Consider the following 27,707-nt stretch of genomic DNA (forward strand, 5'->3'; position numbering starts at 1 on the left):
AATATTCAAACTCAAGTCTCAGCATATGTAGAATATTTGGAATAGTTGCGTGTTCCAATATAAATCTATGTGTTTGAAGAAAGTTTGGCTGCCGAGCTTGTAGCTCAGGTTCGGATCATAATGCTTTGTATGGTAATGTGTTGTCCTATTGTATGAAATTGTCATGTTGCTGCACAATAAATGCTGTTTCAAATCCCAGTAACACAGGAATAGATAGAAGACGGAGACACACACGGTCCTGTGTCGCATCGGGTACTGAACCTCATTTAAAGCTGCTGTAAGCGTTGTCGTCGTTTCAGCTAGGCCCTCCTTCCTCTCTACGTCGGCACACTTGCACGATTCCTTTCTTATTCTCGAGGCAGCTATTTGCCCTTTTCCTCTCTTCAAAAGTTTTTCTTCGCTGTGCCTGTTTTGTGGTATAAGTCATCACCGGGAGCACTGGAATTGGTAGCTTTCCCTGTTCCGCCATTGCCGGCCCTTTATGGCGTTCTCTGTGCTGATTGGATAAAGTGCACAGGGATACCAGAAAATTTATTTTCTCTTTTACCGCATGAGCAGACGGAGGAGAGACATTCTCACTCCATACCAGTGATTACAGTTGGAATATAAAGCACATATTAAACGCATATTCTAATCCGAAAATAACGGCAGCTTTAAAAAAAGAAAACCGTCATTTAGCTGCTGAAAGTTGGTGTAAAATTTTATGGTCAGATTCTTCGCCTTATTTTTGTATCGTTGTGTCTCGTAAAGTATACTACTATGTTTCATCAATGAAGCGCTTGGCCGGTATTATCGGCTGTTATTGGCGATGTATCGGTACTGCCATGTATGTTGTCCGATATAAAAACTTTTTTTCCACGGGACATAATTCAGAAAAAGATGCTTGAGCTGCATTATAATTATTAATCAATTTGAACTTTGTGGAATCGTAGCAGTGAAATGTTTTAGTCAAAGAAATTTCAGAAGACGTGACCTCTGTGTCCTCAAAAACTTAAGCGGCTCATCATTTGATCCAAATGCCAAGAAAAAGGCCTATAAGCACAGGCGGATAAAGTATGGAGCTAAATGCCTTTTGATTGATTGTATGCGACCCTGGTAATGAGGGAGGCTGAAATGTGGGTGCAACAACTGAAAGCTTTCTTTAAGCCCGCGCCTAATGAACCTAAAGGGCCTTAGAGGTCAAACCGCAGAGATCAGAAATCTAGGAAGAGGCAAACCAAAAAGAATCAATCCCATGAAGCGCTTAAAGCTAGAAAACCTACGGTTCCTCTTTTGTCATCATTCGGCAGCTTGAGTAATTTATGTGCCATGTGTGGAAAACGCTTAGTTTACATTTTTTTTGTACAGGCCGCATGTAAGCAAATCAATCTCGCGAACGCACTCAAAAGTGAAAATATTCATGCTTCTCTTGGCTTGTGAGTCAATATTTTGCTCCCGTCACATGATCTGCATACACTAGATAAATTCTCTAGGAGACGGGCTGCATCGCATGAAACAATCTATCGGAGATGGAGCCCACGAAGGCGCTTTTAAAGTTTGCCATTTCCAAATAGCCGTTCGCTGTTTCTTCCATAGGTTCACAGCGAGCCTGTGACCTCCAGCCCGGGCCAGCTCCCTGCTTAAATTTCATTGCATCCTGATTCTCTGACATGTAGTGTGTTGGATGGGGGGAAGGGTAGGAAGAGGAAGAGGGTGTGTGTGTGTGTGTGAGTGGTTGGTGGAGGTGGGGGTGAAGAATGCTTGGTATGTGCGGACGACAACAACACGAGAGGCGACGCGCGTTGAGCCCGACCGATTGTGCGCCCACAAATCAAACCCCGGAGCTCTTTGTGCCCGATTATAAAGTGCGACACGGGCACGAGACGTCGCGACGCGCCTTTGTCGCGAGAAACGAGCCGCCGGCGCGACGCGAAACGAGGCGGCCGCGCAGTCGGTTTGACGCGAATCACCCTGCAGAGGCGGAGATGGTTCGGTCTGTAGTAGGTGGGACTGCTCGAGCGGTCTGCAGCAGGACGTCGTAGATCAATGAACCGGACCGGAGGGTTGGTCCATCGCCTGGCGTGCATCTGACTGTGTAGAGGTGTCAGTATACCTATGCCGGACCGAGGCTTTATCACTGTTAACCAGCGCGTTCAGTATGCGGATGTTTTAACCCGACGCGATATTTTATAGGCTACCTTCTCCTCCCGCTTGGATCCCGTCTCTAGTGGCCCATCGTTGCGATTTTTTTGTGTGTGTGAGTGTGTGTGAGTGAGTGAGTGTGTGTGCGTGCGTGTGTGTGTATGCGTTGTCTTGGGAATTAAAAATCTATCCGTAACCTCCAGGATGATCTTTGCGAACACGGGCAACCCGCTGAAGACAGCCAATCGTAAGCAGGTAGGCCATCAGAAAAAAAAACCCAACACCATTTGCTTGTTTTAAAAATGACTATTTTCTGTATTATCTCTGCCTACTTTTCTTTTTTTTTCTTTTGCTCACACTCCGGGCTGTAATAATGACATTGGGAAGCCCCCACTGTTTGCATTTCGTGTGCATTTATATATCGTCCTTGTAACCTAAATGAATTAGATGTTTAAATCTAAGTAGAAACCATATAAAAGACCCCCCCTGCTCTCAGTCGACCTACCAAACGGGAAGCTGATCCTCTGATAGGCTACAAGCAGAGATAAAAGCAGATGCTGACCCGATCTATAGCTCTACCACCGAGACTTTAATTATTATGTCCGTATAACCTTGTTTGCCCAGTCACTCGCCCACTCTGGTCAATATGCATGGCGGTTATTGTAGTCCATTTTATAGATTAATGCATCCTGGCTGAGAGAGAGAGAGAGAAACAGAAACAGAGAGAGAGAGAGGGAGTAATGTAATGTGTGTCAGTGTGCTGGGGTGAACTGTGCTGCCTCCATCCTTCATTTTGACCTCTCAGGTGAACAAAAATGTAATTGAAGGCCGTGCCCCCTTTTGCTCTCCCATCACACCCTTTGATTTAGATGGAAGATGGGAATAGAGAGCCGGCACAGAGGTGAGCAGCAGCTGTTATCATAACCTCTGATGATGGGGAATGTGAGCAGATGATTCAGTTTTTCTCTCTCTCTTTGTTTTTTTTTTTTTGGTTTTTTTTTTTTTTTTGGAGCCTGCAGCCTGGAAGACCCCCAGATATCCACCTCTCAGATTTTAAACTGCAATATTTATTCATCAGAAGAGGTGCTGTGTATTACTTGGGAGGAGAGGGATCTGAAAGCAGCAGCCACATATGAACCCCCGCAGGGAAGCAGTGAATGAGTTTTCAGTGTGGGTGTAATGCAGGTTCGGTCGGCTACAAGGTGTAACGATTGCCTCTGTAAAACGTACCGCCATAGCTGCCCCCTAATGGAGTAGGCGTAGAATCTCGGAGGCCTCATGTGAACCCTTGATGGTCCCTAACAAAGTTAGTGCGGTAATTGCACACCAACAAGAATGCAAGGCCTCCACTTGAAGACACAACAGGCCTAACAGATGTCTGCTGCCACAGCGATCAATTCCTCATCTGTGAGAGAAAAATAGCCGTTATGAACATTTAACCATCACATGACGGCGGAAGAATACATCAGTGATTCTTGTTGGCACGCTGCATCCCCGGCTCTTGGAGTGGATTGTCCTATGGTTACGGACAGATGGTGTGATTCTGCCATGCTTTGTCTTTGATCTGATCTGGAGAGGGTTTGGGGTGGCCCGGAGCTATTTTAATGAATGAGTAAGGGGAAGGAAATGCTTTGCAGGGCAGAGCTGCGTGGTTTGGCTCGCAAGTATGAAGAAAACTGTGGCTTTCTGATAAACACTCCAGTACAATGTAAGACCCGAACGCAGATTTAATCAGTTTGTGAGTCATAAAGGCCCATATACAAGAATAGATATATTTTGATGTACTCTGTGGTACAGTGGTGGATGAAATCACAACAACCAGGAGCTCAAAGGTCAAACCCACCTGTCACTGAGAGCCTGAAGGTGGTGGAGGAAGAATTGAAGTCATTTCTTACATTAATGAAATAGTTGATTGGTGAGTCTCATTCCCATGTCGCCTCGGGTTGATTGCCGGCCGACATACCAGCCTAAAGCGTCACCACTTCGGAATTAGACTCAAAAATCAGCTATCTGTCTCTAGAATTGGCAGTGTTCAGGATATTATAAGTAACATTTCCACATTAAAATGTCAAAACATTTCTTTCCTGTGTTTGTGTTTCTTATATATTATGTTGTGTACTAAGATTATCCCAAATGTTTCCAACCAGGTCTGGAATTTCATTTCGGTGCAGTCTTTTTTTTTTGATGGCTCAAAGGCCAAATGCCGATGAGCAAGGCATCAAATAAAACAATGATTTTAAGTCCACAGAAATAATGGATTCAGCTTAATGGTGCAAAATGTTTTAATCTTTGTTGAAAACATAAAAAAATAACAAAAATGATCAACAGAATATGAAATATGAAGCATTTTGACATTATGACATCTGTGTATTTTGCTGCAGCGATAACTATAGAAGTTAGTATGCTAACCTAGCTTGCAGTCCCCAGTTGGGACTGCTGATGCATGGTCAACTGAGCTAACTGGCTAATGGTAGCTACAGCTAGCAGCAGTCAATGGTTATTCTGGATATGCTGCTAAACATTTGTCGGAATTTGACCGGATGCAAATTCTTACATATTGCAACTTTAAGGGTCAGGAGGATTAATTTATTTTTGAAATATAGTATAAATCTTGTTGAAACGAGGCCACGTACCGTTGTTACCCCACCTAACATACACACATCAGCTAGCGAGCAGCCATTAGTTAACGTTACCTTTGTGAACATTAACGTAATGTTGAATACATTAACGTAAGGCTATAATACTGTGAATTTATTGGACGTTCTTACATCAGTTCCTCAGAGGATCATCTGTTCTCAAAAGTTCCCTCAGTAACAGCTTCTCTCCAGCTGTGCAGCGTCAGGATAAGTTTGACTAAGCCGCCCCGTTGGCCGGCACTAGATTTGTGTCCAACATCATCATCGTCAACATTTTCATCAAACATAACCTGGTTTTCCAGCAGTTTTCCAGGCCAGGAATCGAACCCACCACTCATAATGTGTGCAAGACACAGTTATCTAAAAACAGTACTGACGGCAAAGAGGCAGTGGAGAAAATGGCGAAATAGCACCAGGGCAGTTTGAGCGCGAGCATCAAGGCCGCTGTGGCTGCAGGGCATGGCATTTTTTTAGGGGGCAAAAGGCCAAACTGAGGGGGCAAATGGCTGCTGTGAAATTCCTGCCCTGTTTCCAACAATGTTCGCTATAAACACCATAAAACTTGCCTGTCTGAGTCATGCAAGATGGATTTTAAACAGCAATTGTGGCTGTTCACAAATGAAGAAAACAACTCCAATTAGCCCGCGCTACATCATGGCATTATTGAATAACATCTTTTGTATTACTTGTTTTTAAGACCCCTAGTGGCAGAAATCCCATAAGTAAAAACAGAAATCCAAATAGTCCAAAAATACCTGAATTTGAGATATACATCCAGTATCATCATATGTTTTTCATTTAAACTCTCTTAAGGTTGTTGAGAACCCTAACCCTAACCCTCCCTCTGAAATATAGTGGAGTAAGAAATATAAGGTAGCACAAAATAGGAATACTCAAGTAATGTACATCAAAATTGTACTACAATTTTTTTTTACATTAAATCAGTAAATGCCCTGGACCCTGATGTTATCTCAGGCGTGTGACAGTGTGGAAGAATTTAAAGCCGTGTCAACTGATGTGTGTATTACTGATGATTATCATCTTAAGAGAATAGAAGACTAATTTTGAATGTATCATGTTCACGAAATAATAAAATCCGAATGTGCCCTCTCTGTGAGCTTTCTGCATTTTCGTCTCGCACAGACGAGATGCTCTTGTGATCTCTGTTGACCTCGGTTGAAATTAGATTATCCGGCTCCTGTACACTTCCTAACAGTGTGTTTTCTGTGTGCAGTCCTACCCCATGACTCCGTCCAGTCCCAGCAGCAGCAGCAACAGCAGCAGCACAGGCCTGGAGCAGCTCAGCAAAACCAACCTGTATATCCGCGGGCTGCCTCCTGCCACCACAGACCTGGACCTCGTCAAACTCTGTCACCAGTGAGTAGATGCACATATACAGTACGAACATAATGGGTATGCATATGTCTGTGCACACCAGTGTTTTGTCACTGATATGCTTGTTTGCTGAAATAAGGCCCAGATCTCGCATACCAATGTCGTTCCAGTCTGATTTGATGAAGCCCACACCCAACCACAGGAACATACTGTGCAAGAACACAGACTGTAAAACTGGCTGTGAACATTTCAGTTGCACAGTGACTGTTAAGTAATATATTTGGGAAATAATTTCAAAATGTAAAAGAATATTTCAGCATCTCTGTACAATAAAAAAGGAAGCCCCCTGCAAGGAGATGGTTAGCTTAATTTAGCTCAGTTGAGCGCAAAGACTGGAAACAGGAGGAAACACCTAGCATGGCTCTGTCCAAGGGTAAAAAAATTAACAGAGCCATATGCTAGCTGTTTCCCCCTGTTTCTAGTCTTTGTGCTAGGCTAAGCTAACCCCCTTTGTGTGGTAACTTCATGTTTAGGCTACCATACACATATGTATCAATCTTCTCATGCAACTCTTAGCAAGGAAACAATAAACCATATTTTAAAAATTGACAATTTAATATTGTTACTAGCTAATGCTAACAATGTAATTGGGTTACAACAGGGTTTAGTAACTACACTGAAAGGTGATAAGGAGAGAAGTTTGGGGAAATTGTACAGAATAAAGGGTAATGCGTATTTTGCATTTAAATGAAGAGAAGTGGCAAAATTTTTTAAAATAAATAAAAATACTGCAACCAGCAGATTGTTAGCTTAGCACATACACTCGAAACGGGGGAAACACTTAGCATTGTTCTGTAAAGGGTCAAAAAATGTACACCCTAACTTCACATACAGCTACACAGAGCCATGCTAACTGTACCCTCTCCCGCATCGTTTCCAATCTCTATGCTAAGCTAAGCTAAGCTAACCAGTAGACAGTAGCTTCATATTAACCATGCAGATAAAAGTTGTATCAATCCTCTCATCTAACTTTTGGTAAGAAAATAAAAAAGTGTATTTTCCAAAATGTCAAACTACTTTTCCGGGTTTTGGTTTTGGTTTTGGTCACTCACAAAAGTTTTAAAGTTGCCTATGACAGGTTTTATTCTTAATAGGAAAAGACTTTTGGGAAAATTTACAAATTATTCTAAGTAAAAGGGAGTAGTTTTCATTTAAATGACTATAGATAAAAGAAATTAACAAAAATTTGCCCAAAAAACAACAAAAAGAGTTTTAAAGGCCTGGTATGGACAAATGTTGTTACCTTTGTAGGGACCCCAAATTCATGCCTTTGTGCTGCAGGCAGTAGCTTCGTATTTACCTTATGAACGTAGGAGTCGTATCAACCTTGTATTAATTATTAACAAGCTTTTTATGCTACACATGTAATTAGCTTCATTTTCTTCCTTTATAAGAAGAGACATTTGTGAAGATTTACTGAATTATTTTGCATTTAAATGGCTATATTTAAGAAATTAAACAGAAATTTGACCCCCAAAATATATTGTCTGCGCTTGTTGGGCAGAAACAAAAAGAAACTGGTTAAACCACCAGCCAACATGGATCGTTAAAATGCTCCAACCATCATACCTCTATAAACACACACCATGTCATAGCTCAACTGTGGTATGGGAAGCGGACTGTAAAAATGATTGCATTCTAAAAAGGATAAAGCAGAGTTGTGTAAAGCAGCCAAGTGAATATGTTCGATACATAATACTATAGGCTTCTGCCCGAGTGGTTAGTGTGGTTGAGGCCATAATTAGCAGAGTTTTGTCTCTCTTTTCCCTCTGAATCACAAACATATGGAGAGAGGCATTCACCCATGTAACCAGCAGCAGCAGCAGCTGTTTGTGTCCTGTTTGCTTGTGTTTTTGTTCATGTTCCCAATGGTGTTTGCCAGCACAAAGCAGAAATGAAAGCGCTTTTCATAGCAACAAGGTCTGAATGGTGATGTAAGCTAGGCATTCAGTCTGTATGGTGTGTGTGCTCAGATAGCAGCTCACAGCTTGTGCCACAGTTTAACTTGAGTATAAAGTCAGAGATAAAGCGATGCTTAAAACATTTTACAGTGTTTGGAAACATGCAGGAGTGTAGTCATGTTTATTATGGGCCTCGGAAATCACTAGATATCCTTATTACTATGACCATTTTATTGTGTTTTTGTTTTTTGTTCTGCTTTTGTTGCATTTTTTGAATGAAGGTGAAGGTTCTCTCTTCACTCACAGACATTAACACAACATTATGGGAAGGTCCAAGGGAAAAGATATTTGATAATAATATCATCAGCCTCACCTGCTGATTTTATTTTGTCAAAGCAAGTTATTTGACAGTAATCTACATGTTGATCTGATCTCAGGTATGGCAAGATTCAGTCAGCGAAGGCAATCCTGGACAAGACAACCAACAAATGTAAAGGTCAGTATGGTTATTTACTTAAGTTCATTTATCCACAGCCTGTTGAAGTTTGGAAACTCATCTGATGAACTGTTTAGTTGGAGCCCCCAAGTGACCTATATTTTTGCAGTGTTTTTGGATGTCATACTACATTTTATGCATACTTTTAAGATTTGAAAACATACGGTGCTGTTTCCAAATTTGTGAATGAGCATCCATACCTTCCAGGCAGCTTCTGGGTTTCATTCACTTCCAAAGTGTATGAAAAATCAATTTGCGCCGACTTGAGACCTGCTCAGGTTGGGTAATCCATCAACATGAACATGAACCGTGAATGTGTCTACTTTTCTTTCTGTCAAACTTTTTATGTTGTTGCATGACACGGCAGCCAGAAGTGCAAATTAATTTGCTCAGTCTGCACTGCATTACAATGCAACGATAATATCAATTTGACTAAAACTAAAGCAGATTATGATGGATTACGTAACTCGAGCAGGTTTAGAAACTCTGTAAACAGATGGGGGAAGCTGGTGAGTGATTGGGTGATGGGAAAACATTCCAAAATGAGAAACACCAGATCATGCTTTGAAAAACTGGGAAAAGGAATGTGAAGTCTGTGCTTTTTGTCATAAATCTGAGTAGACTGGTTTGGTCCTCAGGGGTAGAGTTCAACATTTTCAAGAATACTCAGTTTTGTATGGGTTAAACAAACAAGCTATAACACGTTGAGCTTTCGAGGAAGGGAAGGCAATTTTCTTTTCTTTTCTTTTTTTTTTTAAAATGTACCTTCAGACAGAGCCAGGCTAAATATCCCTCTTATGTCTAGCCTTTATGCTAAGCTAAGCAAACAGGATGCTAGCTCCAGCTACAGCTTTGGGCTCAATTACTGCATTTTGGGTCAGCACTATTTCAAATATTTAAGAAATCCAATGAGAGATAGTGTTCATGTAGACGACAAAATGCTGTTTCATAATTGATAAAATAACAGATAATAAGAATTAATATACGACTCATCCCTCTGTGATATTAAGGGGTTCAAAATGGTGGTTGTTCTAATTATCACTGACTTTGCATGTAAATACTGTTCCATTGACGACAGGTTACGGCTTTGTGGACTTTGACAGCCCGGCGGCTGCTTTAAAGGCAGTACATGCTCTGAAAACCAGCGGCATACAGGCCCAGATGGCCAAGGTGAGTTTGGTGCAGATGTGTTTTGTGTGTGTGTGTGTGTGTGTGTGTGTGTGTGTGATGGAGAATGACATTAAACTGGACACGTGACCTCAGCTGACAAGCTGTTCTTCCCGTGACCCCATTTACTTTCACTGTAGAAACCAGATGTCATGTCTCTCTGCCAAATAACCTGTCAGTCAGTGTGACACGTTACACACAGGACCACCAGCCCACATTAACACACCGGCCTTGTTAGGCCATGCTCTGTGGATTGTACAGTTTTTTTTTACCAGTATTATTAGTATGTCACCGATTATCGTTCATGCATACTGATCTGCACCAAAGCACTACAGCAACGGTACTACTGCTGTGAGCCAGCCTCCATCCGCTGTGACTAATACAAAGTTAAGAACACCAGATTTTCATTTGACAAAAAATATTTTTAGACGAGCAGGGTATTTGTGCAATCACATCTGTGATTTGTCTCGTAGTGGGCAGCAGAAATTGCCTCGATCATTTCATTTCTTTCAGGCACTTCCCTCTCCCGGCCCAGCCTGTGCTGCTGTGGGTGAGAGTTCATTGATTAAGGGGTTGCTCTCCGGAGAACTGCATGTAGCTGCTCTGTTTGGAACAAACAAGGCAGAACACAGTTTGTGTGTTGTGGTAGCTAGGCTACGCTGCTCTCCTGCTGTTTCTAGGGAAGACCGTGGAGGCGCTGAGCTGCTACACAGTACAGATGAAGTGTGTGTGTGTGTGTGTGTGTGTGTGTGTGTGTGTGTGTGTGTGTGTGTGTGTGTGTGTGTGTGTGTGTCTGTCTGTCTGTCTGTCTGTCTGTCTGTCTGTCTGTCTGTCTGTCTGTCTGTCTGTCTGTCTGTCTGTCTGTCTGTCTGTCTGTCTGTCTGTCTGTCTGTGAAGGGGAACTTATTATTGTTTATCTAACCAAATGTCTTCCTCTGACCCCTATATATATCTTAAATTACTCTCAAATCCTTACCCACACAGACAAGTTTCATAGCAGAGAAAAATACATTTAGTCCTGTCAGCACTGCATTTATCTGTGGCTCAATACAAATTTGCCTGATTCATGCATTTTAGCATTCAATATACTCTTCTTCTCTGTCATCCCTCTATCGTGAGCAGCAACAGGAGCAGGACCCCACAAATCTGTACATTTCCAACCTGCCCCTCTCTGTGGACGAGAAAGAGCTGGAGAACATGCTGCAGCCCTTCGGACAGGTCGTCTCCACGCGGATCCTCCGAGACTACAGTGGCAACAGCCGGGGCGTGGGCTTCGCCAGGTCGGTCACAGGAGATTGACATAAAGGGGCACTTGTGTACTTTTTTGTAGAATAAAAGTACAGCTTTGATCACAGACCTATGAAGATGGATAATGAGTGAACACCAAATTAACACTAAGTTTTATTGAAATTTAGAGAAAGACCTCGTCCACAGCTCAACAGTCAAACTTATTCATTGGATTGTCCTGGTGTATTGCACTGCTGTCGGTATATGTGTAAAAGCGACAAGCGTAAATCTGATTTCCACATGCGGGGGAAAAAAAAGAAAGCCATGTTTGCGTTTTTTCTTTGTCCTTGCAACAGACCCGTGATCTACAGCCATTTGACTTTAGAATGAAGGGAGCAAAGAGTTCTCCCCATTTACGTCACGCCCCAACAATACCTCCTTCTGTGAACGAAAACCTTGCCAGTAGATTGTCTCTTTGTGATTTTAATGATGAGTCATTGTTGTTTTATCTTCTCCTCCCCTGTCAGGATGGACACAACAGAGCAGTGTAATGCCGTCATCTCCCACTTTAATGGGAAGTTTATCAAGATAGCGTCTGGAGCACTGGGTAGGAAAGAATTTTGTACCTTTCTCTACACTTTCCTTCCAATAAAAACTGTGGAGGCGGTGATGATTGATTGTCGAGTGACTGTTAATATGTCGGTGTTTTTTTTTTCTGTGCTTTGCCCCCAGCTCCCTCTCAGCCGTTGCTGTGTAAGTTTGCAGACAGTCAGAGGAAGAAACATGCTCAGGGCGGATTTGTTCCCAATGGACAGTCAGGGGATCTCAGACTAGTATGTAACGGCCTGTAATCTTTTGAAACCTTTTAGCCCTCTCTGTAGCACTTGTTAATTTGGTGAGAATTATGTCCAATTTCTAATCATAACTAATGACAAGTAACTGCGTTTCTGCTGCTTGCGGTACAGACTGGGAACACAAGACAACTCAACACAAACACATCGACATCATCATTTCAAAACTTTTATTTCTGCATTCTGTTGATAATTTTAGATCTTTTTTTAATGTTATCCACTAAAAGTCCATTGTCTTGCTTTGGGCTCACTCTTGTTTTGCCCTGCAAGGTAAGAAATTCAAGAGTGGAACCATCAGCGCCAAGCTTAACTGTATTTCCAGTTGTTGTCATAAAAAGTTAATCCTGCGGTGAAGGTGTTCCTGACTGAAATGCATATTGCGAATCAGACTAAAAACGTTGCAATAATGTGAGGCCAAACTGCCGAGCCCTAGCCAGAATGTTCCGTATATTATTTTAAACTTTTTTCAGACCTTTCGTATTTTACACAGGACTCATAGATTACAAGCAAAGACATGTTACAATTAATACCTGAGAAAATTGTGTAAAAACTAGTTAGTCTATCTTACCTTCTTATCCGGCTTTGAAAAACACATCATTTGAATAACTTCAAAAACCAGAGGCAATCCAGGCGCTCTAGATGAGAAAAGATATCAAAAACTAGGAAATGTCAAAAAACAGTCATTAATATAATGGCTAAATTATTAAAAGGCCAGTCATTAAAAAGCCAATGTGTTTGTGCTTAATGATTTTTCCACTCTAATAAAAGCTTTTTAATATTTCCTTCCTCGTTTCTGATGCTTTTACTTATCTGGAGTGCCTCTGGTCTGTGAAGTACACCTTTTCACATTTATATACACTGTATCGCATGGAGCAGCCAATCATCTCTTTTTTTCTACATAATTTTGATTGTTGATTATCCATACACCCGAAGATGTCATGATTTTATCTCTCTTAATTAAGTTATAATTATAATGCTCAATTTAACCGCATATCAACCTGTTAAGAGTGATAAAGTCAAGGCTTTCAGCTTACTAATTGTTATTTCATATTGGGTTTGTTTTTATAAAATTGTAGGACACAAATGTGTAATTCCATATCATTGTCTATTTCTTCACCTCAGGGCGCAATGACTCTAACCTATGACCCCTCCTCAGCAGCTATACAGAATGGGTAAGTTACACCTGGCAGGTCACGACGACGCTAGATATCTGACTGGAGTCATAATACATGAGCTTTATTTTGAAATGCCATCTGCTTCCTAGGTACTATCCTTCTCCGTATCCAGTTACCAACAGGATAATGACGGTGCAGCCTGCGATGTCGCCCTACATGTCTCCAGTCTCTGCTTACCAGGTACAGCACCAGATCCAGCCAGTGATGAATATAAATCATATGCCTCCGTCTCTCTCTTTTCTTCTATGTTGCATTTGAGGTTATGTATATGTGGGTATACATAGGGTGTATTTTTTGCCAGTGTGTGGGTTGTACAGGTGCTAAAGATGTAGGAAAAGGTGCAAGAGCTTGCTCAACCAGAAATCATGTAATACGACTGTGAGCCTAGGGGTTCATAGGAGCGAAGCGGCTACAGCCATCTTCTCTGAATGTGACTCTTGCTCACTGTTTCGTAATATTTCACTCCTAAGTTTTGGTTCATTACTTTTGGTGCAGCAGAAACACTTCCCACCACTGACTAGATCTGTCACTTGAAAGTAATCTGCACATGAGGGATGAATCTGAGGCGTCTGTGTCACAGGATTGCAACATAAACAATAGAGGTTTTGAATGAAGCCCTCCACCAGATGTTCTTTAGATGAACCCACAACATATTTTGGTCTTCCAGGCCTGTCTGGTGCAGATTCCTGTCACGATGACAGCTGACATTTGATGAAACGACTGCAAAGTCGATCACTGGCTGCACCTTAAGGGCTCTGGGACACTCAAGCTTTCTTGTGTTTGAAAACGTATCAAACTATGGCTAGAACTGACATCAAACAAAGGCTCACCTCATCAATCAGACGAAGAGGCAGTTCATCTCAGGCGCTCCTCTCCAGGTTTCTTATTTATCGCTAGTGTGAATACCGAAGTTTCAAGTAGGAATATGGAGCAGTTCGAGCTGTCTCAAGGACCTAACTCGCTCGTAATTTAAGCACACACACCCAGACGACAGTCAGACTGCAGCTAGCAGTCACATCCAAGTATCCATCTCATCCACTGGGAGAGTTTTTGCCACTTTTTATGTGGCTGTCAGATCAGTGTTGATGGTAAATGTTAAGTGCATGCTACGTTGCACAGCTGCTGCAAAATGTGTTCCTCTGACACCAGTGATATTATCGGTGTTCAGGAAGACCTACCTGCTATTTCAGCTCGCATCCTGCTGCTCACAAACATAACTCTTTCTCTTGCTTATAATCTAGCAACATTTCCAAAGGAGGAATTGGCAATTCAAACTATTATTGCAGAGGATCTTTCTGATGAAGATACAAAAGAACGTGCACCATGCATCCTGACACAGCTTTCTTTTTTAAATTGTGTTTTAGAGCTTTTTGTGCCTTTTTTTTTATATGACAGTGACTGCTGGAGATTATGACAAGACAAGGCTAGAGAGAGAGCGAGGAGATGACACGTAGCCAGGGGCCTCATGTCAGAATTTAGCCGCTGTTCCTAAGGACACATTTATCATCAATACTGGTTGGACATCCGCATAAGATGTGGCAAATTTGCCCTTAAACTTCAGCTCCTACCCCTCTTATTTCAAAGCCCTGCCAATTTTCCATTGTGTTTTAAACCAGATTCCAACCTTTTGCTTCGAGGGTTGTGATTCCTTTTGGCCTTTCCATGGCTTTATTTGATAGTACAACTGAAGAATGATGGGGAATGGGAAGAGGCAGGGGAGATGGCATGCATTAAAGGGCCACAGGTTGGATTTGAACCCTGGGAATCGCACATTGCACATGCTTTACCAACTGAGCTAAGGAGGCGCTCTGATTGCACCTATTATAAGCCCCTTCCACACATGAAGCCTTTCTCTGACATCTCATGGAACATTTCCTGCATGTGTGAATGGGAGATTGATATTCAGAGAAATCTGTACAGCCATATTCCCACCTCAAGATCGAGTAACATTTCATGGCAAGAGCTGTGTTGAAAGTGTGTAAATGAAAGTATCGGTATCATTGCAGGGACAAGCACATGAAAGGTTACATCCACAGGTTACATGGAGCTTGTGAACCAATCACTAGGTTTCGCTGTGGAAGTATTTCAATCCATGACTTGTTTACTGTCGTGGAAATAATTTGTCACACAAACTTGCTGAATGTTAAATACATCACAAGAGCCCTGGACAAAGACAGATCCTCACCCATGTTCCTCGAAAGTAATAACAGAAGTCATCTGCCCCCCACATGCGCATCCAACTTTGCCCCATCTTCTTCCTTTGTTGAGATTTACCGGGGTTGGCATCCATTCTATTCTGCGACTTCCATGGCATGCGTGAAATGGCGCTGGACGGAAATGCTCCTGAATGTAGCTGCATGCGTGAATAGTGAAAAGCCCTTGTGCTGCCTAAAATATGATCACAGTAATTTTCCAGTAGCCAGGACAACCTCCTATCAGCCTTAAAGATATTCTCAAGAACCACGTAGAACCTCTGGAGGGAGAGGCAGGATCTAGCTGAAGGCTGTCAGCAAGGTGGCATAACGCTGACCTAATCAGATAAACATGCCCCGAGAACAGGAAGCAGGACTGGTAGTTTCACAGCTCCTTTGTCCCATGCCAACAGTGGGGGGACCAGATTGGCCCTAAAAAGCTGAAGGTTTTGGATATTTCTGGCTGTCATTGTTGACCAATGACCCTGTGCATGAACAGGCTGTTGCAGTCCGGATGTATTATTCAGACTGATGACATTCTTGTGTTTCCGTTCAAAAACAAAACAACGCTTACTGCAATTATAAAGTAAGTTTGTAACATCAAAGTTTAATTCAGGACAAGTCAATAACTCTTTTCTCTCCATCTGTCTCTTATTCTGCCTCTCCCTTCCTGTTTGACGTTCCATTAGGTACAGAGTCATTCTTGGGTGGCACATCAGCCATATATCATGCAACACCCGGTAAGAGAACAGCAGCATTTGCTTTTTTTTTTTTTTTTTTTTCATTCATACACTCATACACCCACTCCAATTCTGTGTACAGGAAATGGGTGTGTGGCACCGCCACAGCCAAAGCTCTGAGCTCACAGTAACTCTGTTACTTTAATCGTCCCGTTCTGCTGACACAATCAAACCAGCGTCCAAAACTTCCCTAAATGTAGAAGAAGAAGCGCTGAACTGAGGCGAGTTCTGGGAAATAGCCACGGTGTATTTACGTGTTGTGAGTGTGTGCTGGAGTGTGTATGAAAAAAGAAATGGAACAACTAAAAAGACATTCAGCCACTGCCCCCACTCCTCCTCCTCCTCCTCCTCCTCCTCCTCTCTCTGGATCCAGCAGGAAATGCCTGAAGCAGAGACAGTCTTGTGACTCTTTGACTCTTCCAACAGATGGTTTCCAGTGGAACAAGTGTCTCTCCTGATCTGCCCCCTCCCCCACTTTTTACTAGGAAATGGTCTATTCCCTAAAGGCGTCATGTTTTAAGGAATACATCCCATCTGGCTAGAGCGGGCGACGCCATACCTTTTACATATTCTCATCATCCCTTAACTTAGCATAGAGTTTTTAATGTTTACCTCAGAGTGACATATTATCACAGATATTGCAGCAAATGTTTCATTTTTACAATTTGTCAAACCTCGAAGCCACAAAGATCTCTCCTGTCCTATTTGTATTAAAGGGGTTTCAAACAACAATTCCTCCTTTAAATGTACTCAACACTGCCTGCCACTGTTGTTACAGCATTTTATCAAGTGTTTTATTATCAGAATGAGTTGATTTTATTCTGTGGAATCATGTGATATGTGGTAATAACACAGCTGCCTTGTGTTACAGGCTGCTGTGATGTCTCCCTCTGTGGATCCCTCCATGTCACTGCACCCTTCAGCCATGATTACTCAGCAGATGGGTCAGCTGTCACTGGGAAACACTGGAGCGGTGAGTTGAATTCTGGGATATCTAATGTCACGTTCAGAGCACTGATCAAATTTAATCTATATTAGGATGATTAAATAGGATGTATATATTATGGCGAAAAATTACTTTAAAGATGTTTAAGTGGAATATTTTGCAAGATTGTCCCTGGATTAGTGAGGTTCTATTTTTAATTTCCTCTGCACAAGTTAGGGCTGCACAATATGGTTAAAAAAATCGGATCGCAATTGTTTGTACAGATATTACGACTTTGATATGATTCACAGTTAGTGGGAATGAAACTTAAAATGTTGATTTTTGATGATGTGACATTCACATTGACACGTTTTCTTTTCATTTTGATTTATTTAAATGTTGCGACCTTGCCACAGTTTGTTTCTAATGTCGATGGAAAGATGGTTGGTGCTTAATCTAAACGTATTTTAGGGACAAAAAGCAAACATCCTCATGTGAAGCCGAATTTAACCAAAATCAAAGAAGTCTTTACTCACAGTTATGTTCTGCTACATTAGCCTCATCTGTGGAGAAAGGAAGATTTTATTAGTTTCCCTCAGGAGAAAATACTTGTATTTTTTTTTTGTTTTTTATGATATTTTGGTGAGACTGAATACAAAGTCCATTTCTTGTTTTATTACGCATTAGGGAATTTGGGACAGAACACAGAGTTTCTTGTTTGGAACATAATGTCATGTGAGAGGAGGTATACCATGTCAGTGGAGAACCATTATCTGACATGAGTGTTTCTTTCACATCCATGTGGACTGGGCACTTACATGTGCAGTGCATTGCTTGTTATATAAATAAAACCCTCTTTCTAAGGTCTCCATACCACACATATCACGGGTGTCAGTCCCCATGGTCTTGGTGGGCAAAAACTAAAACGTAATAGTGGGCACCTATTGTATTGTTCCGTTTTTGTTTTTTTTTTTCCGTTTTTTTTTTCCGTTATTTTTTTGGCGGGCCATATTGAACCTTATGTCGCGTAGAAATGGGCCCACAGGCCCCATTTCAGGCAGCCCTGCTCTAGATTTACAACTTAATGTTTGGGCAACAGGGTCGACCTCCAACACTCTTTTGCACATTGTTGTGTGATTGGCGAATTACCTGATCTGCTCCTATTCTCCTGAGGCCTCTCTAGAATTGTTATCTCTTTATGCATGGTGTAAAATGTGATTCTTTGTATGTTATTATATTTCTGGTGTTTTTCATTCTCTTCGGATAAACTGTGTTCTGTTGAACATGCTATATCAATAAAATTCAGTAGTATAAAATGCATGTATAGCCAGGCAGGTTGATTAAATGTAATATGCTATTGAATAATTTGTTTTTAATGTCATTTTTCTCCTAATTACAGTATATTTCAGCCAACCCTGGTGTCCAAGGAGCGTACATGCCTCAGTATCCTCCCCTGCAGGCAGCACCTGTAAGTTTATGATATCTTTGGGTCTGTTTCACTGTAATATATATCTTAGAACAATTATTGTTTTGGAATAATTTCAACAGTCCAATCCCACTCATACAGTCTTGAGTTGTTTTTCAAAGTGTTCTTTATCTAAAACTATCATTATCTCACAGTGCCAACACAGGGAAGATAGCAATTATTCCCTTCTAAATGAGAGATGCTGTTTTGCTTTCCAGGAAAGTGGCACGCCGCAGCAAGTTGATTCTTCCAACAACTCGTCTCCTTACAGTCAGCTCAGCAAGTAATCACAGGTACGCTGAATTTGTGTGTCTGAATGTAAACCGTCTGACATGAAAGACAGCAGGTTGTTTATTTCAGCAACTTCGCTGCCAGATGATGCCAAGACATTTATGTTATGTAACTGCTTTTTTAAATGCTTAAAACATCAGTTATAAACCATTAAAATCAAGAAATTCAGGGTAAAAAGTTCTCAGTGTGGGGGGCCTAACGTGGAAAAGAGGAGTTTCTTAAACACATTCTCTAGAGCTGTCTAAAAAATCAAGATCTCTTCATGTACTTCTTTGTAATTTTCTTGACTTCTAAAGGGGACAATTAACAAATACTACTAAATTCAGATATAAATAATCTATTCTGCCCTGTTTGTAAAATGTGTTCTTCTCTGTTCTCACATTGAAAGTAATTATGTTCAGGATATTTTGCACCAAGTCAGTCCATTTGTCAACACTTGGTTTGCCCATTTTGGTTTTCTTACAAGCTACCAAGAATATTCTCAACAAGTATTTATCCTCCTTCCTCTTAAGTTCATCCAGTTTAATTAGATACATAAAAGAGAAAAAACAAGTTTGAATACCAAAAGCTGTAGTCCAGATCAGCCACAAATCGCTGGATATTTTTAAATTATACTAAAATAACATGCATCTTTGTCCTGTACAGCAGTAATGCTTCAGCAGGGGTGCCGAAGTAATGACTAACATTCTTGCAGGCTAAATTCTCTCCTAGATAGAAGTCTTGTAGTTTTCCACTGTTGTCTAAATACCTCCTCCCACTTCATGTGCGCGCTTATGAGATTGTGAAGCTTAGATTTAAGGCAGAGAAACAGATATTTTCCTCATTCAGTAGGTGCGTGTAAAAGAAAGTGTCAAACTGCACATACATCATTCTGCACAGTGAAGCTTGAACATCCAACTAAAGTAGCGCAACAAAACACATTTTTGAGCATTATTGAGTCCCTATAAACTTCATTTATGACTGAACTATTAACATCTATCTTATCGTTCGTCTTGTGATCAACGTTTATCATTACCAACATGTTGTCTTATCTTAACTGTGTTTCTTTGTGCTCATTAGAATCATTATGAAAAAAAGAAAGGTAATTACCACTAGTCCTGAATCACATTGCAGTCTTAATACCTTTCCAAATAATTTTCAATTTTATCATATCGTGCTGTTCTACCCTAATTTATTAAAAAAAGCGCAACACTGGGTAGGTCAAAGATAATAACATACTTGTGTTTTGTATTAATTATTCTGCTTCCTGTGTCTTCACTTGTAGGTTAAATTCCCACTCTGTGAGCCAGAGGGCAGACTGCTGATGACATCACAGTGACACCACAGTCACCACCTTCTCTGATTGGACCAGATACATGAACTGTTTTGCACAGCCTCAATGTTTGTGGTGGAAAATAAGGACAGTGTAAATGGACTCAAGCAGTTGTTGGCTACACACAGACAAAAACTAAAAAAACAACAACAAAAAAAAAACAAGATTTATTTTGATAAGAAACCACATGCTCTTCTTTTTCTCGTTTATCAAGGATTCTCAAACAAATGCCAGAGGACCCCCCCCCCCCCCCCCCCCACCACCATACACACACACACACACACGCACGCAAACACACACACACCTCCCTCACCATCCCTAGCTCCCCTGAGTATGATGTGATGTTAAAATGCATGACATTCAGATATCCCCCCCCCTCCCCCTTGAGGTTTCTATGATTTTATAGTTCCTTTATTTGTAATACATCAAAAACCTTGTTTGCACTGAAGTTCTCAGACTAGCTTCATTTTGGTTTACAAAGCTGACACAGAATAGCTCACAAAATCAGTTACTGTTCAACTGAACTTGACAGCTGACACTTGACAGGTGACCACCTCATTAGGAAATTAATGAATTTATTATTGGAAAAAAAGAAAAAAGGTGCCTTCCTTACGCCACATCAAACATTCTCCAACATCTTTTCCATCGAACTTGATCAGGTGTCATATTTCTATCTGATTGATCAAATGTGTGTGTGAAATCCATTGACAGAGGTTTCCATTGAGTGTTTTCGCTATCTAGTCTTCTGGTAGCAATAAAGACAATGAGAGTCCCACGGCAATACTGAGAAAAAAAGAACGGTGACAAACTCGGAGCAAGGTAATTCCTTATTTTCCCTCTTTCCTTCTTTTTTTAAAACTTCAAGACATGGAGAAAAAAAGAGATGTGCTTTTATGAAAGTTTTACACCCAATGGACATCTTTTAGGAGGGTTGTTGTTGTTGTTTTTTTCTCTTGTGGTCAGTTTGACCAGTGATCTACCTCAAGGTTCTGCTAGAAATCTGCTGGTTTTGTGGGGTTTGCAGGTAAAGCCCCCTTTTTCACCAGAGTCGATGAAGCAGAGCAAAAGCCACGCTCAGGAGCTGGCTAAAGTAAGACTTCTGCCGTTTGTCTCCCACACGCAGCGTTTTTCTTCCTGATCTGCAAAAAGAAACATTGTGCTTTGCTTCATCTTTATTTGTCATTGCTTCTGTTCTGGTGTTTCTATTTCTCTACATGATGAGTGTTGTTGAGTTGTGAGGCTCCGTTTTAGAGATTCAAAATGAGACAAACTACTAGCTTCTCCTTAGAAATTGTTGGTTTCAGGTGTGTTTGAGAGAAATGAATGCTGGCTATGTGGATTTACTTGGTGCATTTTTCTGCCTTTGCCATTCTAGACAGATCTTAGATGACTCACCTCTTTCCCCTTTCCCTTTTTTCTTTTCCTTTAAGAAAGACTTAAAGTCACTATCTTGGGTTACACTGCTACTGTGAAGCTCTCCAAAAATAACGCTTGGATTCAACCAAATTTTGGTCGTTTGGTTAAAGCAGCGTACGCGTGTACATGCCAAACAGTTTGAATGCGTGGAAAAGTTTCAAATGTTGCCTCATGCAAATAAATGCAACAATCATGTATGAAATACTTTCAAAAACGCAGTATTTCATCAGAGTTGGATGGAAGCTGAAATCACATGACTGTGTTTGGTTTGTTCAGAATCAGACTTGTAAATTATACACATTCAGGGCCAAACGTGAAAAATAAGTGGGTTTTATTGTTTGCTTTGCTTTTTTTCTTTGATCTGATGATTTCTGATTTAAGAACTCTAAACTACAACAAGAAAAATGGTCAAAGCTGTACGATCGCGGTTGCTTCTCCTCGGATCGGCAGTAACGTTGCAGCAAATGCTCCCTATCGGAAAATACAAGCAGTGATACAGAAGGTTTTAGTGGGCCTGCTTTCCCATTCTGAACATTTGCTGCTGGAAAAAATGTAAAAATGAAAAAAAAAAAAAAAAAATCTTGTACATGTTATCCTCATTGCTTCCCCCTGTCACCTTCAACTGATTCTCAATCAACCTTCTAGTCCCCGCTCTCTCCTTTGAAAACATTGAAATAAAAACAATGCTGAATAAAAGGCTCTTTCTCAGATACGACCCCCGTCTCTTTTATTGTCTCGAGTCTTTGCATCTGTTATTTCCTGATAAGTTGTAAATGTTGTGTATTTTGAAGTTTAGGGGATAATTCTGGTGTTTTTCTATATAAATTTTTTTTTTATATATTCCAGGTCATTTGTTTATTCAGGGAAACTGTATTTAACATTAACTTCCTTTATAGCAATGCCCTGAATTCACATTCATATGTTACGATTTAGTAACAACAAGGGAAAAGAGAATTTATTAAGCCTAAATAAAAGAAAATAGTTCAATAAAAGCAAACATGTCTGGCATAATAATATACAGCAATGAAAGCATTAAAATGACTGTGAAAGAAAAGAATATAGTTAAATAACAATAACTGAATGAACAAAAAACTGGAGTGGGAGTGATACATAGAACAACAGTTATACAAAACAATGAAATATAGAATATCAAATTAAAACAAATAACAGCTGTGTCTGCATTGATTATGTGGCCTTACTGACAGGTGAGTTTAATGATTAAGAGACTTCAGAAAAGTGTACTCCAGCAGTTAAATATTATACCATCTTACTCCAAGAGACTGTATAAAAGTCGAATCGCCAAAATGTATGAAGCAGGGGCTGAAATACCGTGACCTCAAATCCCTCGCCTCAGTCAAGGTACAGCGTAAGTGTTCCATCCCTACAATTTCCATAATGACACTCATTACATCTTGTTTTGTTTTTTTCTTTTAATACCCATTCATACTACTTAAAGCTCTGAACTTTAAAGCGTGTTTTTTATTTTTCATCTGCCTTTTATACAGGTTCTTATGCATGTAAAAGTTAAAAAAGGTCAAAGTAACAGGAAACAGCAATAGAAGCTCCTCTCTTCCACAGAAAACACTGCTCCTGAAGCCCCTAGTAAGAAGTGTCGGCTTTAATCATGTGACTTTGAGACATCACACTACGTCACCATTGCTGTGTCTCAATCCAGGGTCTGCATCCTTCGGAGGCTGCATTTGAAGGCCAATTACGTCACTACGCCGCGCAAAGGCTGTCCCAATTCGAAGGCTCCTCCAAATGCAGCCTACAAATGCAGCCTTCTTTTCCCTCTTTTTGGAAGATGCACTGCTAATATCCTTCGTGGCCTCACATATCCCAAGATTATTTGCGTGCCCCAAAAAGAAGGCGTAGATTGTTACCTCCGCGGGCCTGGGCGGCAGAAATCGTGACGTAAGGGTAAAACATCTGGTGAAGCAACCAGGTAATGCTCCAAAGGCTAGACCATCCCATTTAACAACGGCTGACACGGTTAACAAGGTCTCTACGAAGGACCTGCCTTCGAAGAGCGTGAAGGCCGGGTCCTTCGAAGGATGCAGACCCTGAATTGAGACACAGCATATGTCTGACCTAGAGCAGCTGCTCTGTTGTTGCTAGCGATGCGGGGTCAGGCGTGCGTGAGCCAAGCAATCAGAGGAGCCTGATTTTTTTGGAGGGGGGAGGGGGGCTTAAAGAGACAGGAGCTCAAACCGAACACTGAACAGTATGAGAAAACGGATGTGTTTATTGAGCCTTAAAGCATGCAAACCTATTCTGGAAGTAACCCACAATAAAGTTGTGAGCCTGATAGTGAGCAGAACACGTGTCCTTTTAAACTGAATCTCCAATTTGTATTCCAGGCTTTCCATTAGGATTTCCCCGAGTCCTAACAAAAAGATATCGATCAACAATCAATAACGGAACTGAATAAATGAATACACATGAAGTGATACGTTAACCTGACACATTCAAATCCTCTGAGTGCAGAATAAACATCAAGTAGACACCTTTAAACTGGGATAATTGGGCTGTGCTGAGTATCTGGCAGCAGAGGGTGCTGTGAGCCAAAACTGTCCATCACGTTTTAAATAAGAACTCGTTTTCGAGCTTTTTGTGCGACTGTGTGTGTGATTCAGATCAGACGAGTGACATGTGTGTGTGCTCTCATGTCTCAGCCCTCTCTGGCACTATTTCAGGCACACAGCTTTTGTATTTTCACTCCTATACCGGATACCCCTTCTTAAGCTCAGACTTAGCACAGCTGATCCCAGAGACATAAAGGCACCATGCTCTCATCTCCTTCCAGTCAACAAGATCAAAACCGTCCGGACGCAAGATTAGCCATCACACCCACTGTCGCCCCCCTCCACACACACCATCCATCCAGCCAGGAATATACATACATGTCCCATGTAACCCATGCACACGCACACGTGTCAATCAAGTGCCTTTTGTAAGGGGCATCAAGCCTTTGAACATAAGACACAAGTAGAGTCTCTCTCTCTTCCCTCTCATCCGCTCTCTGTCTCTCCTTTAATTCTCCACAGCTGAGGGGACACATGGCACTGATCCCTCGAGGAAGCCCAAGGTCAGACTCGGGGCACAGACGTTAAGAGGGGAGGCCTGCTTCAGTATCCAGTGTCATTCATTTAGTGTGATACTCTGCAGTTCAGTCAGCAGTTCAACAAACGGGATGCTTCCTGATGATGCAGACTGTTGCTGTGTGTTGCTCTCAATGCTGTGACTCCTAAAAGTGTTTTAAGGAACGTTAAAAGGAACATAGCCCCTAGAGAGGCGGTCAAATAGACAGTGTGCTGCGCTTGTATATACGGTATATGGCTGCGAATAATTAATTTCATATCACTATCAATAATCCTGCAGATTATTTTCTCAGATCATCATCTGGTTTATAATATACATGTCGTGTTTTCTTTGACCGACAGTCCAAAAATAACGTCAAACATTTAAAGATCATCAAAACAGTTCAAATTATTTACATTTCGGTTAACTAGGAATTGATTTAAGGGTGGCTACTTTTGCCCCTGTGCAGACAGAAAAGTCATGTGAAGTTCAGTAGTCCACAAAACATTTCTGGAGCTTTGCAGCAAAAAGTCGATGGGAGCTTATTTTTAAAAAGCTTTTTTTTAAATTCCAACTGTCCCAAAGCTCCAGAGGCTTATGAAATAGTGTGAATAACATCTTTTCAAAACAATTTGGGGTTTCTGGTGACTTGGAGAAATCATACAGATCAGCTGAAGCCATTATATGTTTTGTTTTTTTGTTTTTTTGTAGTTAGTAGTAGGAGAATGCTGCAGCTCTGTTTTGCTGTGAGGCTCCAGAAATGTGAGTAGATAACAACAAAATTTTCATTTTTGGGTGAACTTTATCTCTTAACCTCATCTGCTAGCAAGCCTGGGCCATGTTTTGTTGTGTCACTGCCTGGCTAAATACCAGTAGCAGTCATCAGATATAAAGTAAAGGTAGAACTAGTTATATTAAACAAGGAAATTAAAAGCCATGCTCCTTTTTCGTTGTTCCTTCTAACCTGAAAGTATTTAATACATAGTTCCTCATCTCCATCACAGCAGTGACTACAGGTACAAACAGCTTCTTGTTTATCTGTATTTAGCTTTTTCCTGTGCATTCTGTACTTGCTACAAGAGTCAAGTGGTCTTTAGTCTTTTTCTTAGATAACTGGAAGGATTCAATTTTTTTTTTTTTATCTGAAAATGTCGCAAAGACGAAAACAAAACTGTTATTCTGTCTCAGCTCAAGAAAATTCAAAACAGGCTTTTCCCAGAACAGCGATGATATCTCTGTACGTAGGATAGTGTTGCATGTTTGTCTGTTCCGGGAAAAGGTTAACTCCTCTGTTGCTCTTCCTGAGCCTTCTGTTTTTGTTAATTAAAGCTTTTTTTTTTTTTTTTTTGACTTCTTTAGGGATGGAAATGTCTGTCAGCCCACCACTTTGGTCCGGACTGAGGTATCTTAGTAGAATGCGATAACATTTTGTACAGATATTCATGTTTCCCACAGGATGAATCCTACAGATCTTTTTTGGACACCTGACTTTTCCTCTGTAGTGTCATGACGCTGAGATTTTTGGCTTTTAGCGATAGATTGCCATGAAATTCAAAGGGCTTCGAGGTTACCCTCTAAAGACTTGGCTCATTTTCTGACTCTTCCTGTAGCATCACCATGTGGTTGACTTTTAAATGCTTTATTGAAATGTCTGGACAACGATTAGGTGATTTCCTGTGAAATTTCATACAAGCATTCACAGTCCCCAGACACTGAATCATTATAACTATGACCTGACTGTTCATGTAGCACTGTCTTTGAGATAAAGGTCCAGTGTGTAGACTGCTACCAACTAAATCACCTTCTCTTTCGGTGGCCGCTCAAAATACACCAAAATAAATGAATAAATGAATAAAAATAACACAAAAAAACTAAACAAAAAAAAAAAAAAAACATAGGCCCTCTCAAGAGCCACTGTTTTGCTTGTATGTTCTGGGCTACTGCAGAAACAAGGCAGACTCTGTAGAAGGGGACGTTCTCCCTCTGTAGATATAAGGGCTCATTGTAAAGTAAACGAAAACACGGCGAGTCTTAGGTTCAGATGCTGGTACACTAAGTAACTGTACTGCTACTTGAATACAGATTTTTTTTACTTTTTCCGCCAATGCAGTATGCAGTAAAGTTTAAAAGCTGAATTTTCTTTTAAAAAGTCAGTAAAGTGCACTTTTAACTGAAGCTGTATGAGCTACAAAGTTTTAACAACTTAAAAGTCTACTTTAGTTGGTAATTTTGAGGTAAGGAGTTTCCTCGATTTTTTTCAAGTAAAGTCACAAATTTTACAGTGTGTCATTTTAGAATTTAGCTCACATACAGCCTCATAGACTTTTTTAATTAACTTGAACTTTTTACATTTTTGACCTGTTTGCACACATACACTATCATAATAAAATAATATATAAAACCAGATGATTATAAGAAATACAACACGTGCCAAATATCAACAAAAAACACAGTGGAGATACATTAATAAAAAGTAATAATAATACAAAGAAATTGATGAAAGTTTTATTATTATCATTTTGTAAAGATGACGAGCTCTTAACAGCATGTCTTTTACAATTCCATAGTTGTTCACTGTGACATCTGAAGGAGGACTGGCCATGTTTCATTTCATAAGGAGCCAGCAGAATGGCTGTGGTAGCCTTGGTTTTACCGAAACCATTAACAGTACATGAAAAGTGTTGCACGATGTGCGAAGTCCTCTGAGACAAAAAAATGTGGTTTTGGGAACAATGTAATCTTTAATTCCTGTAAACAGGCCTGTGCTCTATTACTTTGTTTCACTCACACATCCATGTGTACACCTGCATTCCAGCCATACCGCTGCTGTATTACAGCACAGGCACTCCTTCTCTCCTCCTCCTCACTGCAGGAAGAAATTGAACTTGAGCAAACAAACACACACACACACACAAACACACACACACACACACACACACACACACACACACACACACACTCTAAACTAATCACAAACACCATTGCTTTCAGTCCGGAGTGCTGTGCTTCAGTTGACACCAGCTTTAGCCTCTAGAGCGCAACACAAGCACATCAGTCAGGTTGTTTCTTAATAAAGAAGCTGGTTCCTGTGGTCAGCAGTTGTTACTGTCACTCATTATCATCACAGCCTCCCCCTGTGCGCGCACACACACACACACACACACACACACACACACATACACACATGGGCAAGCTGGAGCCTGTACAAACACATGCATTCACACACACGCTCACTCACTTTCAAACACACACACACACACACACACACACACACACACACACACAAGCAGACATGAGCCAAGGAGCATGGGCAGCA

The 27,707-nt window shown here is 40.9% G+C and overlaps 1 protein-coding gene across 2 annotated transcripts; it reads left to right on the plus strand.

Moving 5' to 3' along the window:
• The first annotated feature begins 1,699 nt into the window (after positions 1-1,699).
• Positions 1,700-22,018, plus strand: rbms1a (RNA binding motif, single stranded interacting protein 1a). 2 transcript variants are annotated; one of them, XM_030414769.1, is made up of 14 exons: positions 1,701-2,376; positions 5,992-6,134; positions 8,491-8,549; positions 9,628-9,719; positions 10,839-10,996; positions 11,471-11,550; positions 11,676-11,776; positions 12,917-12,966; positions 13,059-13,149; positions 15,851-15,901; positions 16,773-16,874; positions 18,226-18,294; positions 18,510-18,584; positions 19,847-22,018. In XM_030414769.1, exons 1-13 carry the CDS (start codon positions 2,326-2,328, stop codon positions 18,576-18,578), a joined length of 1,116 nt encoding a protein of 371 aa, XP_030270629.1. In that variant the 5' UTR covers positions 1,701-2,325; the 3' UTR covers positions 18,579-18,584; positions 19,847-22,018. The 2 variants fall into 2 exon arrangements, with proteins under 2 accessions (XP_030270630.1, XP_030270629.1); XM_030414770.1 differs by lacking the exon at positions 15,851-15,901 and having other exon boundaries at positions 1,700-2,376.
• The last annotated feature ends 5,689 nt before the right edge of the window (positions 22,019-27,707 follow it).

The sequence above is a fragment of the Sparus aurata genome, chromosome 4 (genome assembly GCF_900880675.1).
Source record: "Sparus aurata chromosome 4, fSpaAur1.1, whole genome shotgun sequence".
Classification (NCBI taxonomy): Eukaryota; Metazoa; Chordata; class Actinopteri; order Spariformes; family Sparidae; genus Sparus; species Sparus aurata.

Coding starts and splice junctions, on each gene's coding strand:
- rbms1a (XM_030414769.1), top strand. CDS start 2,326: ATGATCTTTGCGAACACGGGCAACCCGCTGAAGACAGCCAATCGTAAG. Junction 11,551..11,675: donor GATAGCGTCTGGAGCACTGG/GTAGGAAAGAAT, acceptor CTTTGCCCCCAG/CTCCCTCTCAGCCGTTGCTG. Junction 12,967..13,058: donor TCAGCAGCTATACAGAATGG/GTAAGTTACACC, acceptor TCTGCTTCCTAG/GTACTATCCTTCTCCGTATC.